The sequence below is a fragment of the Olea europaea genome, chromosome 6 (assembly GCF_002742605.1).
Source record: "Olea europaea var. sylvestris chromosome 6, O_europaea_v1, whole genome shotgun sequence".
NCBI classification, from domain to species: Eukaryota; Viridiplantae; Streptophyta; class Magnoliopsida; order Lamiales; family Oleaceae; genus Olea; species Olea europaea.
Genome location: NC_036242.1, coordinates 11,019,738 through 11,039,924, shown reverse-complemented (window position 1 = coordinate 11,039,924; position 20,187 = coordinate 11,019,738). Strand labels below are relative to the sequence as shown.

The window sequence follows — 20,187 nt, the reverse complement described above, 5'->3', positions numbered from 1 at the left end:
CGAGAGTAGCTAAAATCAAATTGGAGATTCAAACCTTTCAACAGAAAGAGGGAGAAAGCTACCACGAGGCATGAAATAGGTTTAATGAGATGATGAGGAAATGCTAAAACCATGGAATTACTATAGGTAATCAAGTGCAATACTTCTACACTGGATTTACACCATTGTCAAAATCCCAAGTTGATGCCTCAGCTAGTAGATCAATTATAGGAAAATCTGTGTAGCAAACCATGGAACTGTTTGAGTTGATTTCCACTACACATTCAATGTTCTCATCGAAAAGAGTGGGCCATCGAAGACAGGAGAAATGTATGAGTTAGACAGCACAGTAGCTACCAACGCCCAAAATAGCAGCATTGACAAAACATGTGGAGTTGTCGGTGAAATCACAAAAAAAGGAGCACATGCAGTGACAATTGGTCCATCTTGCGAGAATTGCGGGGCTAATCATCTGACAGAAAACTGTACATCTATAGGCTATCCCGATGAACAAGTCAATTTTATTCAGAATGGGTCTTAAAATTTTAATCCATTTGCTCAAACATATAACCCAGGATGGAGACAACACCCAAACATCAGATGGTCGGATAATCAGTAAGGGAACAGATCAAACAGCGCCCAACAGGAGAAAAAACCAAGTTTGGGAGAGATGTTCAAAAAGCATATGCAAAAAACAAACAAGGTGTTCCAGCAGATTGGCACTAACTTTCAGAACCAACAAGCATCCATCAAGAAGTTGGAAACACAAATTGGTCAAATAGCTTAACAGCTTGCAGAAAGTCCACAAGAGACATTGCCAGGCAACACAATGGTCAATCCAAAAGAGCAATTGCAAGCTATTATAACCAGAAGTGGGGTACAACTTCCTGAGATACGTGTGAAGAGACCAAAGCCAAAAAACGAAGAAATAATAAGTGAAGAGGCCGGTACAGAAGCAGAGTCTGAACACCTAAATGACAAAGGGAACAAAAGGAAAGAAATACCTATAGTGAGAGCACCCAGCCCCGTGAGAGCTTACGTGCCACCAATTCCCTTCCCTCAAAGATTACAAAGAAAGAAGTTGGACAATCAATTTGCCAGATTTGTAGAGATTTTCAAGAAACTGCACATCAATATTTCATTTGCAGATGCAATTGCACAAATGCCTAGCTACGCAAAATTTTTGAAAGAAATCCTATCTAACAAAAGGAAGTTGGAAGAACGTGAGATAGTCTGCCTGAACGAGGAGTGCAGTGTAATTCTATTGAGAAAGCTACCTCTTAAACTAAAAGACCAAGGGAGTTTCACGATACCGTGTACAATCGGTTCTAATTATTTTGAACAATCCCTATGTGATTTGGGTGCCAGTGTTAACCTTATGCCTCTCTCTATTTACATGTCTCTTGGGTTGAGAGAAACAAAAACTAAAACAATCTCTTTGCAACTGGCCGATAGATCGATCAAACGATCGAAGGGGATTATTGAAGATATGCTAGTCAAAGTTGACAAATTCATTTTTCCGGCTGACTTCATCATTTTGGACATGGAGGAGGATTCAAACATTCCTTTGATTTTGGGAATTCCCTTCTTGGCTATCGAAAGAGCGTTGATTGATGTTTATGATGGAAAGATGATTATTCGAGTGGACAATGAGCAAGTCATATTCAACTTGTTCAAGGCGATGAGACATCCATTAACTTCGGACACTTGTTTCCAAGTAGATGTTCTTGAAGAGCTTGTGGCAGATATATCGAAGACAGAGCATCGAACAAATCTTTGTGAGGCAAAACTGGAAGTAACAAATGTAGGAAAAGCTGAATGTGTTGTTAACTTAGCCGAGCAACGAATAGGAAGAAGACATTGGCAATTTGAATCTCTTAGTGACAACCTTTCATCCCCGGTACCCTCAGTGGAAAAGGCACCCACTCTCGAGCTAAAGCCCTTACCTTCATATCTTCGTTATACGTATTTGGGAGACTCTGCAACACTTCGAGTAATCATTGCAAATGACATGACAAGAGAAGAGAAGAATAAATTGTTGGAGGTACTCAGACAGCACAAAATAGCAATTGGATGGACGAGAGCTGACATCAGAGAGATCAGTCCAACTTTGTGCATGTATAAGATTTTAATGGAGGACGAGTCAAAGCCATCAGTAGAAGGACAACGCAGGTTAAACCAAACCTTGAAAGAAATAGTGCGAAAAGAATTACTAAAATTACTAGATCCAAGAATAATTTATCTCATATCTGATAGTTCGTGGATGAGTCTTGTACATGTTGTGCTTAGAAATGGTGGAATCACAGTGGAGAAGAACAAGAATAACGAGCTAATACCAACACGGTTAGTGATAGAGTGGAGAGTATGTATAGATTATAGAAAGCTAAATAATGCAACCAGAAAGGACCATTTTCCATTGCCATTCATTGATTAGATGTTGGAGAGGTTAGCAGGACGTACTCATTACTGTCTTCTGGACAGATATTCAGGGTATAATCAGATAATAATTGCTCTAAAAGACCAAGAGAAGACAACCTTCACATGCCCCTACGGAACCTTTGCATTTAGAAGAATGCCTTTTGGTTTATATAATGCACTGACAACCTTTCAACGATGCATGATGGCCATCTTTTCTGACATGGTAGAAAAGTACATTGAAGTTTTCATGGACGATTTTTGTGTGTTTGGAGATTCATTCGAAGATTGTTTAGATCAGTTGGCTCTTGTATTGCAAAGATGTGAGGAGAAAAACATCGTGCTTAATTGGGAAAAATGTCATTTCATGGTAAAGGAGGGAATAGTACTAGGACATCGAATTTCTACACAGGGCATCAAGGTGGACAAAGGCAAAATACAGGTGATTGAAAAATTGTAGCCACCTAATTCAGTGAAGGGAATCAGAAGTTTTCTGGGACATACAGGTTTTTACAGAAGATTTATTCACGACTTTGCAAAGATTACAAAATCGCTGTGCAACCTACTAGAGAAAGATGTACCGTTTTATTTTTCTAAATAATGTCTGAAAACCTTTAACACTTTGAAAGAAAAATTGACATCAGCACCTGTGATAGTGGCACCAGATTGGGAATTCCCTTTTGAGCTCATGTGTGACGCTAGTGACTTTACAGTGGGGGCAGTGCTTAGACAACGCAAAGGAAAGATATTTCATATTATCTACTACTCTAGCAAAACACTGACAGATGCTCAGATCAACTATGCAACAACTGAAAAGGTAATGCTCACAGTTGTTTTTGCTTTTGACAAATTTTGTTCTTATTTGATTGGGTTCAAGGTGATAGTTTATACAGACCATGCAGCTTTGAAGTATCTGTTTAAGAAGAAGGACGCAAAACCAAGGCTAATTTGATGGGTTCTGTTGCTGCAAGAATTTGACATCGATATTCGTGATAAAAAAAGGAACAGAAAATCAAGTAGCGGATCATTTGTCAAGGATAGAACAGTTGTAGGATTCAGATGACATGGATATTAATGAGGTCTTCCTAGATGAACAGTTATTGCAAATAGAGAAGACTCCGTGGTATGCAGACATTGTCAATTACTTAGCAAGTGGTTATATGGATCCAGATCTCACCTATTAGCAGAAGAAGAAGCTACTTCATGAAGCGAAGTTCTATTATTGGGATGAACCAAATTTATACAGACGAGGGGCAGACCAAATCATTAGGAGATGCGTGCCAGAGGATGAGATGAAATCGATCCTTTCATGGGTACATGCTTCGACTTATGGAGGACATTTTGGCCCCACTAAAATAGCAGAAAAGGTGCTTCAATGTGGTTTCTTTTGGCCTACACTGTTTAAGAACTGCCACAATTTTTGTAGATCATGTGATAAGTATCAGAGAACCGGTAACATATTAGCACGTCACGAGATGCCACTTAACAATATTCTGGAGATGGAAATATTTGATGTCTGGGGGTTGGCTTTATAGGTCCTTTTCCATCATCTTACAATAATCGATACATTCTAATTGCAGTGGAATATGTTTCTAAATGGGTAGAAGCAAAAGCATTGCCTACAAATGATGCTAGGGTGGTGGTGGACTTCATAAAGAAACACATCTTTAACCGCTATGGATCACCAAGAGCCATTATAAGTGATGGTGGAATACACTTCCGCAATCGGTTATTCCAGGTAGTGTTGCATAAGTACGTGGTACAACATCGAATCACCACTCTTTACCACCCCTAAACGAGTAGAAAGGTGGAAACCTTGAACAGACAATTGAAACGAATTCTAGAGCTTACTATGAATGCATCTCGAAAGGATTGGTCGAAGAAATTGGATGATGCTTTATGGGCATATCACACTGCTTACAAAACACATACTGGAATGTCCCCGTACCATCTTGTTTTTGGAAAAGCATGCCACCTACCAGTGGAGTTTGAGTACAGAGCGTACTGGGCATTGAAGCAATTAAACATGGATCTTAAGAAAGTCGGAGAAACAAGAACATTGCAATTACATGAATTGGAGGAATTCAGAAGAGAAATACATGAGAATGCATCCATTTACAAGGAAAGGACGAAGCAATGACAAGACAAGAACATCAGTCAACTAATTTTCAGAGTAGGAGGTCAAGTGCTATTATACAATTCCAGACTTAGGCTTTTTTTGAGAAAATTGAAATCAAGATGGTTCAGCCTCTTTACGGTCTCCCAAGTGTTTCCCTATGGCACAGTTGAACTACACCATCCTACAAAGGGAAATTTCAAAGTAAATGACCAACGCATCAAGCACTACGTGGAAGATTTCCCATTGCCAAGGAGAGCCTTGACCTCGCTGTAGAAGAATAATCGCGACGCTAAGTTTAGCTAATGACTCTAAAGAAGCGTTTTTTAGAAGACAACCTAAGCGTCTTTTTTCTTTCTTTCCTTCATCTGTTTCTTCATTTTTGTTTAACTTTCTGCTTTGTTGAGAATCTAGGCCAGAGGCATGACTTTTCCTTTCTGTTTTGTAGGAATATTCTAAAACGGAATTACATTTTGTGAACGGATGAGGAAAACCAAGCTACGTCATGCATGAGGATGGTACTAACATGGAAGGAGGTATTTTTATTAAAAAAAAAAGGGGACCTGGTGCTGCGACGCCACTTCAGGGCATAGCGGCGCCGTTACATCAACAGCCTGGCGCCAAACCCTCCCCATTCTATTTTATTTTATTTATTTTTCTTAGTTATTGTATTTATATATTACTCACTCACCTCCCCTTCCATTTTAAATTTTTTCCCAACTCAATTTCACCCTAATCTCTTTCCCTCCATCTCTCCCTTAGTCTATATTTCACTTATATTTTTTAACACACAATTTCCTCCCCACTTCATATCTTAGGTACATCTCTTTACATTCCACCAAGATTTTGGACTTGCCACAAGATTCAAGGTTTGTGTTCATATATGCCTTAGTTTGTAATGGTCATTTAAGCTTAATGCATCACAACACTTGTTTGACATTTGAAATTTTTAGTGGGTTATAGTGGATGTTGTTACCATCACAATTGGGGTTTGTGATTTTTTTACTTGAATTTAAGTTTGGGGGAGATTGCATGTATGACTTTGTGAACTATACTTTGCATGTAAGGTGTTTGATGAAATGTTCCAATGACTCTTAATTTCTTATGGGCACCAATTGTACACTTTACCCCTGTGTTTCATGTCATTGCAGTACCTTAGTGCAGATTTAAGTGGTTCGAGGTGTTTGATTATTGCAGTATACAATGCCACCAAATAAGAAATCGAAGGCCTCGACATCCTCATCAAGCACTTTTGACACGAGCAAATTTGTGAGTGAGGAAGCGGAACGCAAATACCATGACATGGTTATACACAAGAACTGTATTCCAGCGCAGGGATTTGATGATTTGGAACCTTATATACAAGAGCAAATTGAGGGCCGAAAATGGGAGTGGGAGTGTTTTACAAAACAACCACAACCAGGACTGATACCAGTGGTGCGGGAATTTTATGCAAATGCTAGGGAACACCAGGACCTGAAATCTATGTCAGAGGAAAGTGGATCCATTTTGACAGTACCACCATTAATCGGTACTATGGATTGCCAGATATAAAAGATGATGATTTCTCAAGATTGCGTGATGAAGAGGCGATTGATCTGGAAGTTATAATTAGAGAGTTAGCCTACCCTGATGTCTCTTGGAAACGATCCAGGTCCAATGTCACCAACTTTCCAGCTGTAGGTATGTTCCCTGAATGTAAGACATGACACTATTTCATATGTGGTAAACTTTTGCCCAGTAGTAATATCAGTGAAGTGACTAAAGATTGGGCATTACTAAATTTTATTATTCAGCGAGGCCTCAGCGTAGACATGGGCACAGTTATTCAAAACAACTTCTTGCGATCACTGAAAGGAGCTACAATTGCCGGTTTAGGCTATCCATCCTTAATCCATGTCCTATGTAGGAGGGACAAAATTCCAACTACTCCTACTGAGAAGATAGTTCACCCTAAACCCGCTGTGACTAAGAGGCTGATTTTGCAATTCTCTTCCAAGCAAATCTTTGCAAATGCTCATCCACAAGGGATTGAAGCATAACCATCTCGACCTAGTCCTCTACCACCTGCTAGTTCCAACACCGATGACATTACTGGGTGGATTGAGGCTTTGCAGCTACAGCTGACCCAAAGACATGCTGAACTGGAAACACGAAGTCAAGCACAATATGATGGACTTCAGCAGCATTTAGCACAGTTGCAATCCTGTATGACCGACCAATATCAGCAATTACAGATCTCCATGCATACCCAATTTCACTACCAAAATGAGTTCTTTTCAGTGCTGGTGTCCGCCTATCCTAACTTGTCATTTCCGACATAGCCAACATATCCACTGTATCCAGCCAACCCGAATCCCTCTCAACGAGACGATGGCGAGGGCACCCACAGATGATTTCAGTAAAGTCTTACTCCTCCTTTGACTCTCATTTTCTTTACATTATGGACAATATATGGTTTAAGTTTGGGGGGTAATCGCTTGGGTTACTGGCTATCGGTTCTTTTTGTGTGAATGAATGTCTATCATTTCATTGTGTGTGAATGTGTAAAAAAAATCCGAAATGTTGCGTGCTTGTGTGAGTCGGATGTGTTGTCCGCCATGATAAATATATTTGAGAGCATGTGTTAGTTCATGGACAATGGAAGATTTATATGCTTGAGTTGGGTTTTTACTTATCTATGTGAAGCAGTGTAATATTTATGCATGAGTACTAAGTTTAGCATTGTACAGGCACATGATGGTTCATATGCTTTTGCTCAATTGATAACTTAGGTATTGGACCTTGTACCCCATGATTTACAACACCTTTCACCACTTGTTTAATGGTTTGGGATGTTCGACTCGGTGAAAGAAGTAATTTAAGCTTGTGATGATTCCGTGCATGTTACAAATTTGTGTGGAGTGTATTTAACTTTCTGGTATAAGCTTAGTTATGACCGCAAGCTAGAGATCTATCCCTTAAAAATTTCGCTTCATAGAAATGAAGCATCGCACTTCAAAGCTACATCTCATACCTGTACCTTTTTTTACTCGAGTTATTAAGTCCGTAGGGGTCTTTCAAAACGTGGTGCCCTAAAGTCGTCTAACTTGGGAGTTACCGACCTAACACTCGCTAAAGGGGTTAAGAAGAGGAAAAAAGGGTGAGGTACAAAAAAAAGGGTTAGAAAAGTGTTTGTACACAAGTTAAAACACAAAAGAACTGAATTTGGAGACAAAGATATCTAGCAGGTTTGAATCCTTGGTATAAACTAGACTGTTGAAACATTCAAAATTGAGGAGAATTATTACATGAATAAGTTATTGACATCACCGGTAGAGCTAAACCAAATTAGAGCGGTGTGAGACATTGGCAAGTAAAATTAAAACCTTAGAACCACACCATGGTGAGAGAGTAGAAGAAAACAAATTTGGGATGTGTGTGAATCTCACGAGTGAAGAAAGAAAAGAATTGACCACAGAGGATTGGGGAGTGAACTAACTTGTGAAGGTACAGCGTTACACTTAATCTCTCTCACACACACAACTGTTTTGCATAGCATAAGTGAATAGTTGGCTCTTGTATTGCAATCTAGAAATCGCTCACGAATGTGACATAATGTTCTCAATGCTGAGCCAAGAGGCGAGCCATCTAACCGAATCATTATTTGTGTCTTTAGTTGGTTTCTTTTCTTTGTGTGTTTGCTTGAGGACTAGCAAATGGTTAAGTTTGGGGGTATTTGACGAGTGTATTTTACTCACGACTTTATGCAAATTTTAACTTGGTTTTAAGTTAGAATTCACTAGTATAGAACGTTTTTAATGTGTGTTAATGTTGTTTTATAAGTTTGTCAAGATGGCAAAGGATACGAAGAAAGATCATTAAATTGAAGTTATTGGCATGGACGGAAAAGAAGTTGTAATACAGGGGCAAAATAGACAAAGCAAAGATGGGACGAGCACCAGAACCCAAGAAATCAAGAAGAACCAGTTGTGGGTGCCGCGACGCCCTACACTTGTCCGAGGCGCCGAGACAGAAAAAAGGGTGGTGCTACGGCGCCATCCATCAATTAACGCGGCGCCTAGGGTGAGGCGCCGCGCATAGGATCGCTAGGGCGCAAATTTTCGGCCCATTTTGGAGTCCATGAGAGAAACCTATTACTCCTACACAGCAAGGGACCTATAAATACGTTTTTTTTTTTAGACTTTAGAGGGTTCTACAAATTCTAGAGATAAAAACACTTTTTGAGAGAAAGGGGGAGAGATTCAAAAGGAGAAGACAACGCCAAATTCATCGTGTAAAGCATAAATTGGAAGAATGAGGAATTCTTGGTGTAAGATCTACTTTTTCTTTTACATACTCTTATTAAGAATCTAGTGATGTACTCTAAAACAATTTGTTGTTGCTCTTCTTTTATTATGCATAGCTAAATCCATTGTTAGGGCGAATAATATATCCCACTTGATATCCTTTATATTTTCTTATTAAGATTCTTGATTTTTAATCTTTCCATGTATTGATTCTTGCTATGAATTGATTGCATTAAATTATTTGATCAGTAATTTGATGAATTTTGTGAATCCTTTACAAATAGAGATATGAGTTTAGAATTTAGACCATATAGTAAAATTTAGTACATTGGTATAATGTGTAGAGATACTTATGCCATTTATTGTGGTCATAATTGAATTCCTAGGACAATGAACTCCTTTAACTAAGTTAAATTTGCATAGAGATATGAAATTTAATTAGTGGAATAGACTCAATGAGAACTCAAAATGGGTAAATTGAATACAATAGAAGAATTCGACCGAGCACTACAATAGAATTGAGTCTTAATTTGAGATGTAAAGGTAATCAATAGGTGAAATTATTCTGCCCTAACGTCCTCTAATTATTTTATCTTACAAGTTTTTGGTGTGAGCATTTATTTATTGTCTAGAATTAAGATTTAAACTCAAATCATTATAACTTTTAAATTGTTTTCATCAAATAGTAATTAAAGGAAAATTGAATTAAGTGCTAGAAAATAGTCTTTGTCGGATCGACAATTCGGACTCTTAGGTCCACTATTACTTGTTACGGTTCGTACATTTGTGAAGCTAAAATATACAACAGTATTGTTAGAATTGACAAACGCAGAAGACAACAAACATGTGCAAATGAAAATTTATTTGACATTCATCAATTAAATTCTGCTAAAGAAATTTTTGCAGTGGAAAATACAGGTGAATAATTTATTTACGCTTAGTACATTTATTTTTAAAATGTTTAAAATTTCATATTGTAAGACATTTTCTTGTTCTATACTTTTTCCAGTTGTGCAAAACAAGACAACAAGAGCTCAGGTATCATGTAAGGAATACTATTCCTACAAATTACAGGTTAGACCTTCACATAAGTCAATTTTACTTCATGCTGGACATTTGTTATAACAATATGTTGTAGATATGTACTTGAAGATTGAAATGTTTAGATTAGATTATTTTCGTAATAATCAAAATGAAATACGCCCTGAGCTTTACCAAGGGATTACAGATTGTGTTAAGTCTGGTAAAACTCGAGTAGCCATGACTGGTAAAAGAATCATTCTGCGATCATCTTTTACTGGTGGTCCAAGGGACATGAACAAAAGATATATGGATGGAATGACATTGGATAGAATGACATTAGTTCAAAAATTTGGTAAATCTGATATTTTCTTGACTATTACTTATAATCCAAATTGGCCTGAAATAGAAGACCAATTAAGGTATAATGACGAATCATAAAATAGAACTGATCTTTTAACTTGAATCTTTAGAGCTAAGTTAGAAGAACTAAAAATTGATATTTTCAAAAATAAAATCTTTGGTTCTACAACTGCATCTATCTATGTCATAGAATTCCAAAAAAGAGGTTTACCATATGCTCATTTTTTAATCATTTTAGGCCGTGCATCCAAAATCATTGCTCCTGAATCTGTAGATAAATTTGTTAGCGCTGAGATTCCAGACAGACAAATTTACCCTCATTTTATACTCTGTTGTTGTTGCTCACATGATACATGGTCCTTGTGACATTTTAAATCCAAGAAATGTATGCATGAATATAAACAATGCAGAAGTCATTTCCCAAAGGATTATGCCCTAGAGACGTTGTTAGGTGAATTTTCATATCCAACGTATGGACGTTTAAATAATGGGAGGAAAGTGAAAGTTAGAGGACAATGGTTAGATAAAAAATGGATTGTACCTTACAATCCATATCTCTTAGCTAAATTTAATTGCCATATAAATGTAGAATTTGTTCAACCATCAAAGTTGTGAAATATTTGTATAAATATGTATACAAAGGATATGATAGATTTGGTTTCTCAGTGCATTCTGAGGAAAATGTGGTTGACGAGATTAAAAATTTTCAGAGAGCTAGATGGATTTCTCCTCTTGCAGCATTATGGAGAATTTTTTGTTTTGTTCTTTCAAAAATAAATCCTCCAGTTGTTACTCTTCAATTACACCTCGAAAATAATAATTTAGGGAATGTGCTATTTTTAATTAAATATGGAAAGTGGGTGGACAAATTTCCTAGAATATTGATTTAAACGAATTGATCACATGTTTCCTTCAAAAAAAATGTGGTTAGTTATCTTGAAATTGTGATTTAAAACTTAAGACTTATTTTGACCTCCACGTTGATTTATATGTTTTTGTAGCAAAATAAAAGAACCGAGCTTTAGCACCAAAAATTAATTGACAGAAGCTCTGACCTAGACACACATTTGGAGGTGGGGCCACTTCTTCATGCCAATTGTTTATTCATGTAGGGCTCGGCGCTTGTTAGAAGAGGTCAGATCATCTGTCATCCATTTTTCTGGCACTTCGGCAAAATCCAAAATAAAAATCACTCTATCTTATAGAAGATCTTATAGTTATTCTCCATTTTCCCCAATTCTACCTTCTTCGAAAACTTTGTAGCTCGGCTCATCAACTCATAATCAACTAAATCTCTCTCTCTCTCTCTCTCTCTCTCTCTCTCTCTCTCTCTCTCTATAGTATATATATCACCCTGCAAAACAATCCAAATCACGAGCACAGTAAAATTGAATGATAGATAATAGTTAAAAGGAAAATTAAAACATACAGTGCTTCAATCTATATATTGCTCCTGCTCCTAGCATTTGATTTACATTTTTGTCGTTCTTGATTTTAGATTGCTTGCATCCCATTGATTCCCCACATAGGAATCTACAAGAAATTACAACACAAAACACACTCAGTGATTGCAATAAGAGAATTGGAAACGGATCGGAATTCAATTTCAATCGCTTAGTGAAAGAGGACAAATTTCTTTATTGCTTTAAAGAAAATTTTAGAGTAGCGGAGTAAGGATCTTCATTATCACTCTCTTAAATCTTGTCAACTATCATTTGCACGACTTCCAATTTATTGATGTTCGGCTTGGTTGTTTTAATTTCTTTAGTGAACATGCCAAAAAGCTGAGGCTACACACCGTCTCAAAAAGCTGGGGAAATGAATTCACCGGAGAAGACGGTTGCTTAACATATATACTTGTTGCCGGTTTTGGAAGCGATAATTAACAATAAATGCTAACCCACCCAAACCTCTAAATGTTAAACTTCAATTAAGCTGCAAATTATCCTGATTCTGATCTATTTAAAACACGGAATAGGGTTTTACTTTTCTTCACACACAAGGATCCATCAATTTAGAGTTGGTTGCTGGGGAAGATTCTCAATAGAAAAAAGTATATAGAGAAGATAGTACATAAGTCTCAATATAGAAATGAAACTACAATTATGGTCCGTTTGATTACATGAATAAAATTTTGGTGGAAAGAAAACGAATTATAGAGAATTGAATTGCTTAGAACTTGTTTTACTGGAAATTGAGCCCTTCTTTGAGCCCCATTCTTTTGGAAAAATATATTTTTGAACAGTGTTTTGACATCATTTCAATCACACATTTTTCAATAAAATAATATTATACACAAATTGAAAACATTTCCTTATTTTTTAACCACACAGTTCCCATCAATACACTTTTCAAAAATTCATTCGTCCCAAAAAATGGGACTCAAACAAGGGCCAAATGTGTTTAATTAGTATAATTTTTCACCTGAAAAATATTGAAATTTTGGATCTTTTGGTGTACTTTTGACTTCATTTTTCATGAAAATTATCAATTAAATGGATAGATATTTTAACAATTGTGGATAAAATTTGTTTTCACTGTCAAAAATAATAATAAAAATAAAAAATAAAGTTGGAAAACCCATTTTCTCAACAAAATCCAAGGAATTGGAATTCTTTCAAAACCAAGAAAGTCAAGGCACATGGGGGAGAAATAAAAAATGTTTTCATAGAATTTTTTGCCATCAAATACGAATTTTTGGGTGGAAATGGAAATTTTTTTTCCATTTTCATGGAAAAAAAAACCCTATTAGACAGGGCCTTATAATTTTCAATTGTATTACAAGTACTGTACTTTTTACATTATTTTTTTATAGTACTCTCACATCAAACAAGTGGACTCCACTATTAAAATAATCGTGGAGCAACATGAGTGCACTCAGCTTAATTCTATAATTTTTTCATATTGCTGATTGCATTTTGGCTACTCATGGCACTACAATAGACACACATAACCTAAACTAATTTTATATATTTATCATCTAAATACTACCATATAAAATAAATTTGAAATTGTTAGAACAAAGGCTGACCCCAAACAATAACTTCAACCACTACACGAACATCCCAGGCAATACAACATCACAACTGTTGTCATTGAGTAATAGTACCAGTCGGATTCCACCCTAGCAATAATCACTTGCATCCTACCCGACCCGCCGATTCAATCCAAATAAGGGAAATTCTTTAGCCAGATCGGAGCCACGAAATCTAAGCAATAAAACAAAGGTTCGTACTTTAGCTGAATCAGAGTCAATCAAGATCGAGCCTGAGGAGCCTTCTAAAATCAATGATGAAATTATTGCTTTTACTGTGGAGGCTTTTCTTTTTGCAGAACGCCGGTGGAGAAGTGAGCTTGCGGGAGGCGATAAAAACAAACTCCTCCCAGCATAAATATCCATCTCGGAGGTTGGAACCACCAAATCCTTGGTGACGGTCTTTGCCGTAATTTCCGAGTTCTCTTCCTTCTTAATTACCAATGACGACTCGTTGCATTAGTCAACGCTTCGCCACGTTTCTAAATTTTGATCTGGTTTTTTTAATCTCTTCAGTTAAGACGCTGAAAAGCTGAGGCTACACACCGTCTCAGAAGTCGGGGATATGGATTCACTAGAGAAGATGGTTTCTTAACATAGATACTCGCCGGCGATTTTGGTGGCGTTGAGGCTTGGTGGGTGCCGACAGTTTTGGTGGTTTTTGGTTATGGGGGATGGGGGTGTTGTGGGGTGAGCGGAGAAGATAATAGTGGTTTTCTTTTATATATATATATATATAAAGTTATCTTTTACCCTTTAAAAATTAATTACATTTTGTTAGATTTTTTATTTTATTTTTGGTCAACCAAAAGAAAAACTAACGGATACTATTAATTTGGACTCCATACGTGAATTTTAGAAAAGTTTTGTATCATGAGCGTCACAAATTAAAGATCTGGATCGAGTCCGCATAAAAGTGAAACGTTTGATACTATGACTATTTTTCCTTTTAAAAATAGAGACAAACAAGTTTTAGATTTTTTTACAAAATTTCCATGCGGAAAATTTTCAAAATGTTGAGAGGGTAATCGTCACCTCCCATCCCCTTGGCTCCGCCTCCACGACTTGTAACATTTTCTTGAGTATTTCTAGAATTTTGTATAAATATTTCGATTTCACAAGAAATTAATCCGCATTTCTTTCAACTGTGTGCTTTTACTTGAAAGTGTTCAGAGGTCATGAGCACAGTGTTTTATGACGAGACGATGAGACAAATGTTGGCAAGTTCAAAGCAATTAGTTGTTGGTAGGTCAATAGTTTCTTGCATATGGAAAATACGTGCACGTAATCATCTGATTGAACTGTTAGTTTAATAACATGATTTATCTCTTTGCTAGTGGAATAATGCTCCTAGGACAGAGAATGATAGATTGAGGGGATAGGGTGGTGTGACATACAATGATTGGATTTTTATTCTAAATTGTCTAATTATATATTTACACGTGTTTCTTCTGGCATTAAGTCTATAACCGTAGCAAGATTGTTGCTATATTGCAAGACAATTGTTGCAAAAGGAGAGAATACATTAGCTAAAGCCTCAAAGTAGGTTTGGACATGATCCGATTCAGTTCGCTTTCAACAAAAATCGAAATGTATTCGAAATTTTTGATATTTAGTAAGTAGAATCGTCGGGTCCAAATTTAGTTATGGAACCGTTCGGGTTTGGTTCGGTTCGGTCCGATTCGGTTCCATTCAGACCGTATTATAATTAAATTTTTTAATATATGCAAAGTTACATTAATTTAATTAATGATATGTTCAATCTCAGTTCTTACAAAATAATATAGTCCAATTTTATGTGTTTTTTACGTCTCTCTTTGCTGAATTTTTCATAAATTTGATTATTAAAATCACAGGAAGAGAAAGATAACGAGCTCAAAATAATTAAGAGAGACGTTTTAGAGCTTCAATTCGATTTTCTCCAATAGAAGTGACACTACAGTAGAGTAACAGATTTGGATAAGATTGATGTCAGTTTGATTAAGTTGACTTTGAACTGAAAATTAAAAATAGGAAAATCATATTTTTTTGTTTGAACTAAATTAACTAGTTAATAAATTTATTTAGAAAAAATAAAACAATTTTGCTTATTTAAAATAAATTAATTAAAAAAATTAGGGAGATTCGATTCTTCGGGTCTTGGCCTAAAATCGAGAATTGAACCATACCCATCAGTTCTCGATTCAAATACCCGTTCGGGTATTTAACTTGAGAAAAACCATCGGGTTCGGCTTGGTTCTGTTCTGGTTCGATTCGGGAGTTTTGTCCAGCCCTAAAAATGATTTCTGGAAGCTAATTGAGCTATACATACCAATGATTTTTATGACTTGCTCATTGGTTCCTTATGATTATTGTGATTCATCTATCTTGAGAAAAATCCCAGCATAATGTATGAAGTATCATCAATGAATCTAAATGAAATCAAGCATAGCTTTGTTTACAATACTTATTAGCACTTAATTTTTCTCTCTAATTTCTCTTTGAAAACCATGTATGGTGGATCTTACATGTCATGAGTTTTCAGCGTTTCACTGCAGTGATTATGAGGATTAGAGAACCAAAAACAACAGCCCTAATATTTTCTTCTGGAAAGATGGTGAGTGTTTCATCTTCTCATATCTTAGGCAAGTTTTTAATTTGTGCCATTTTCCACTCTGTGATGTTCATGATTTCCTCAAAAAAAGGTTCATTGCTTTAGGTTTGTAATGGAGCCAAGGGTGACCGACAGTCAAAATTGGCTGCACCAAAGGTATGACATATAAGGGAAGGCACACTTTAGCATTTGTACATAGATTCAAAATGATGCATTATGGGACCCCCCGGAGCACATCCAAGTTGGCGGAACAATCACATTGGAGGGTTCTGGAACCAAGCGTGGGGAGTTCATTCCTAGTGGGAACCTTTGATCCAATAAAGGAGGAATTATTGGTGAATTAATCACTATGGAGGAAGGTTCCCTTTGGGGAAGGAGTAAAAATCGTGTGGGAACCTGAGAACCAACAAGGGCACATCCCGCGATTTACCTCCCTGAGCTGTTGAGGGGCTGGAGGTTCAGGGACGATGATATAGTCTGGCGCAAACTAGGACACCTCGTTAAAAAAAAAAAAAAAATGATGCATTATGGGTGTTCATTGATGATTTCATTAGGTGTAAATTGGACTGTGGTGTACTATATCAAGAAAGTGTCCATTATATATTATATATGTCATAAAATAAAAAATAAAATAAAAAGGAAGGAAAGAAGCTACTTTATCTTCCCTATCTAATTTACACGTTGGCATCCATCATAAATTCAAAAATAAAATCATAAACAACTACTAAAAAGTGACAAGTCTACAAACTTCAATATCTTGAGTTCAACTTATTCAAATCAATTTTTTCTCGAGCCTAATATACATAGTTAATTACGAGCTATCCAATGAGTCCAATATTGATATATTTATCATTACTCTATAAATATTTAAATATTTGACCCAAATCCTCGTTTTTTTTTCAAAATATAAAAATGTAATATATAAAACAAATACATTTTTATTCCAAAATTTTCAGGGCGTTATAATCTCCACTCTTTAAAATATTTTCGTCATTGAAAATTGTCTTGAATAATTGAAAAGTTCTCGACAAGGAAAAAAATGTACATATCATTAATCTATGTTTAGGCAATAGTTACACAAAATATTTGAATGATCATTTATTTTCTTACCCACATTACGTACCTTAGAGCGTCGTGGGTGATTGACAAGTGGTTGTCGAGTGCCAAGGATTCTTCAATTCTCACACGTTTTAGAACTTAAATAAAATATATATATTACACCATATATTTAAATTTATATCAAAAAAATTATTAATAGCACGTAAAGATTAGCTACACGCACATTTAATACATTGACAATTTAAATTAATCTAATTCTCATATAAACTAATTATATGACAATCGTTTGAAACAATCATTTGAAAAAAACAGTCAAAAAAACAAAATTTCTCACGTGAACAGTATCACCGTTCGGGTGAACAGTGACGTGAACGCAAACTTTTTATTTTTTATTTTTTTAAAGTAAAATACTAGCAATAATATTTTAATCTCTAAAGAACTTAACATAACAACTTGAAGGTTTTGAAGATAATTGACAAATACTATGCTAATAATTAATATTTAACTGACTATAGTAAAAATTGTCTCAAATTTGGAAAGCGTTATCTTAATATATATGATATCAAATCCTAAATAATTAAAAGAACATAATCCTATTTTACATTATATTTAAAAACAAATTCGCATACAATTTTTATTTCAAGGTATATTCATTAATAAACCTATAAAATTCAATTAATGCAAATAAATATATGACACCACATATTACATCTATGAGAATTATTTATTTATTTTTTAATATCATCTTTAAAAATAAAAATTGAAAGAAAGTCAACATGTACAAATCCATTAACATGTTATAAAGAATATAATGTTTATAAGTACAGTCATTTCAAAATTATGTGACATTGGAGAATAAAAATCTTAAATGCTAACCATACCTTTAAATTGAATAATTTCTTTTAAACTTTAAACCTCTATCTCATTAATAAAACTGTAGTGAGAATAAAGTTTCGAAGAAGGTAGAATGGGGGAAATATATGAAAATGGAGAATAACTATAAGATCTTCTATAAGATAGAGTAACTTATATTTTGAATTTTACTGAAGTGCTAGAAAAATGGATGATAGATGATCTGACCTCCTCTAACAATCGTCAAGCCCCACATGAATAAACAATTGGACGGAAGAAATGGCCCCACCTCCAAATGTGTGTGTAGGTCAAAGATTCTGTCAATTATTTTCTAGTGCTAAAGTTGGGTTCTTTTATTTTGCTACAAAAACATATAAATCAATGTGGAGGTCAAAAAAAGTCTCAAGTTTTAAAATCACAATTTCAAGATAACTAACCACATTTTTTTTTGAAGGAAACGTGTGATCTTTTCGGTTAAATCAATATTCTAGGAAATTTGTCCACCCACTTTCCATATTTAATTAAAAATAGCACATTCCCTAAATAAAATCCAAAAATTTTGATCAAATAATATATCAAAAATACTCTTGCAAAACTTAACTTTTAGTAAAAAAAAATTTATTTTTGATAATTAATAATAAAATAAATACTTAAAACTACATCTTGAAAATTGCAAAACTTTTCTTGTTATAATATATATATTTTTTAAAGTCTACAGAATTAATTTTAGAACACTGGACTCTGATACCATTTTGTAAGACCCAAATTTTAAACATCTAAATCATTACTAAAATTCCATTCAATAATTAAATAAACACATCGAACATCATAAAGTGAAATTTTTTATTGTTCTGCCATTAAATGAAAATTATAGGAAAACATGACCAAATAAATTTGTTTCAAATCCGAAATGACGAAATTTCACATAATAAATAAACTAAAATAAATCCGATTTAATTTATTGAGTTCCACAAATTCTGGAACTACGACTACACCTCATCACCCACCAACCAACGACCCATTATAACCTATGAGGGGTAGGAGAAATTGTGAGTACACGGAAATACTCAGTAGAAAACGAATAACGGTACAGTCCCAAATAAAAATATTAAATCATGTGTCAAAAATATCATACCATTATTATATATTTAGAAATCGATAAGAATTCAATACATATCATATCTTTGGTATTGGATGGTCATACCATATCATACCATAACTTTGATTAACATAATATTTATTAACATGAAGAAATAAATCAAACGGGACCAACCACTTGCACCTCGTAATTCTACCTTGATTGATAAAAAGAATTATCGGAAGAAAAGCATTTATCTCATGTTCCCAAAACCTTTTCTCTGTTGCCGTTTCTATATGCGTGCTCCTTTCAGTACAAAAATCATCCATCTGTTATTTCCAACTTGAGGTTCTTATTTAAGGTATGCCATAATTATTCCGCGTGAGATATATGTGTGAATCATTCATAATTCTTCTATCACCATATCCATACACATTTACTATATACAATAAAAACTGAAGATACGAAAATCTCCCTTACAAAAGCCTCACAGAAATTTTACATGGGGTGGGACCCATGTGAATATTTTATTGCAAAAAATAAACCACCCACGCCCTGCTATGTCTTGTCTGTAAGATTTTTGTGAGGAAAATTTCTATACATGTAGCACATTTCTACTATATAATAGCCTAAGTCACTCATTGTTCCAATTTTATAAATGCAACGTGCGTGTCAACTAATGAAATAAAAAAGGCCAAAATATTTGTTAAATCATCACGTAGGCTGGGCCTACAAATTTGAAGTGAGGCTAATTTTCATAATGATTTAATTATAATTTAAACGATTTTCATAGTTGGAGACTGATTGTTTGTTGATCAACTTGTTCGTTAAAATTTAGAAGATCAACTTACTATGCGGACCGACAACGCATTTCTCTATCAGGGCATGATCGCATACCAATGGAGGTCGAAAATAGGTCTCATAAAGCCTAAAAAAAAATTGGGGTTAGAGGCTATCAATCTCTACACAAATCAATCCAATGGAGGTAGAAGGTAAGGCATACAAATAATTGGATTAAAGGTTATCAATTTCCACACAAAAAATAAGAAAAATTGCAATTCAAATCACATAACTTTTTAAAAAGTGTCTCAATTAAAACAATCAAATACATATTAACAACTAGAAAAAATTTAAAAAAATAATATTAGTAAATCACCTCCTCCAACCAACTATTACTCACTCATCCCCGTCAACACCTGCAACCCACGCAATTTTACCATACTTACCACGCTTATGAAGTAAAGGAAAGGTGTTTAAATTCTGATTGGATGCTTTAATAGAATTCAATAGTGTGAAAAGGACTTGTGGTCCATTTTGCAAAATATTATAGTAACGTAATGTGACAACCGTGGCCACCTAATAATAATAATATACAATGTTATAATTCAA

At 35.0% G+C, this 20,187-nt stretch overlaps 2 protein-coding genes across 2 annotated transcripts; both read left to right on the top strand.

Annotated features, from left to right (window-relative positions):
* The first annotated feature begins 808 nt into the window (after positions 1–808).
* Positions 809–2,413, top strand: LOC111395153. The gene has a single exon (XM_023021160.1). The coding sequence runs from the start codon at positions 809–811 to the stop codon at positions 2,411–2,413; it is 1,605 nt and encodes a 534-aa protein (XP_022876928.1).
* LOC111395152 lies at positions 2,414–4,534 on the top strand. The gene is made up of 5 exons (XM_023021159.1): positions 2,414–2,825; positions 3,024–3,211; positions 3,579–3,846; positions 3,930–4,132; positions 4,265–4,534. Exons 1-5 carry the CDS (start codon positions 2,414–2,416, stop codon positions 4,532–4,534), a joined length of 1,341 nt encoding a protein of 446 aa, XP_022876927.1.
* Positions 4,535–20,187: the final 15,653 nt, after the last annotated feature.

Bases quoted from the DNA above. Each gene is read 5' to 3' on its own strand.
- LOC111395153 (XM_023021160.1), top strand. From the start codon at position 809: ATGGTCAATCCAAAAGAGCAATTGCAAGCTATTATAACCAGAAGTGGG.
- LOC111395152 (XM_023021159.1), top strand. From the start codon at position 2,414: ATGTTGGAGAGGTTAGCAGGACGTACTCATTACTGTCTTCTGGACAGA. The intron at 2,826-3,023 runs GCAAAATACAGG...ACACTTTGAAAG, and splicing joins GGGCATCAAGGTGGACAAAG to AAAAATTGACATCAGCACCT. The intron at 3,847-3,929 runs GTAACATATTAG...TTGGCTTTATAG, and splicing joins TGATAAGTATCAGAGAACCG to GTCCTTTTCCATCATCTTAC.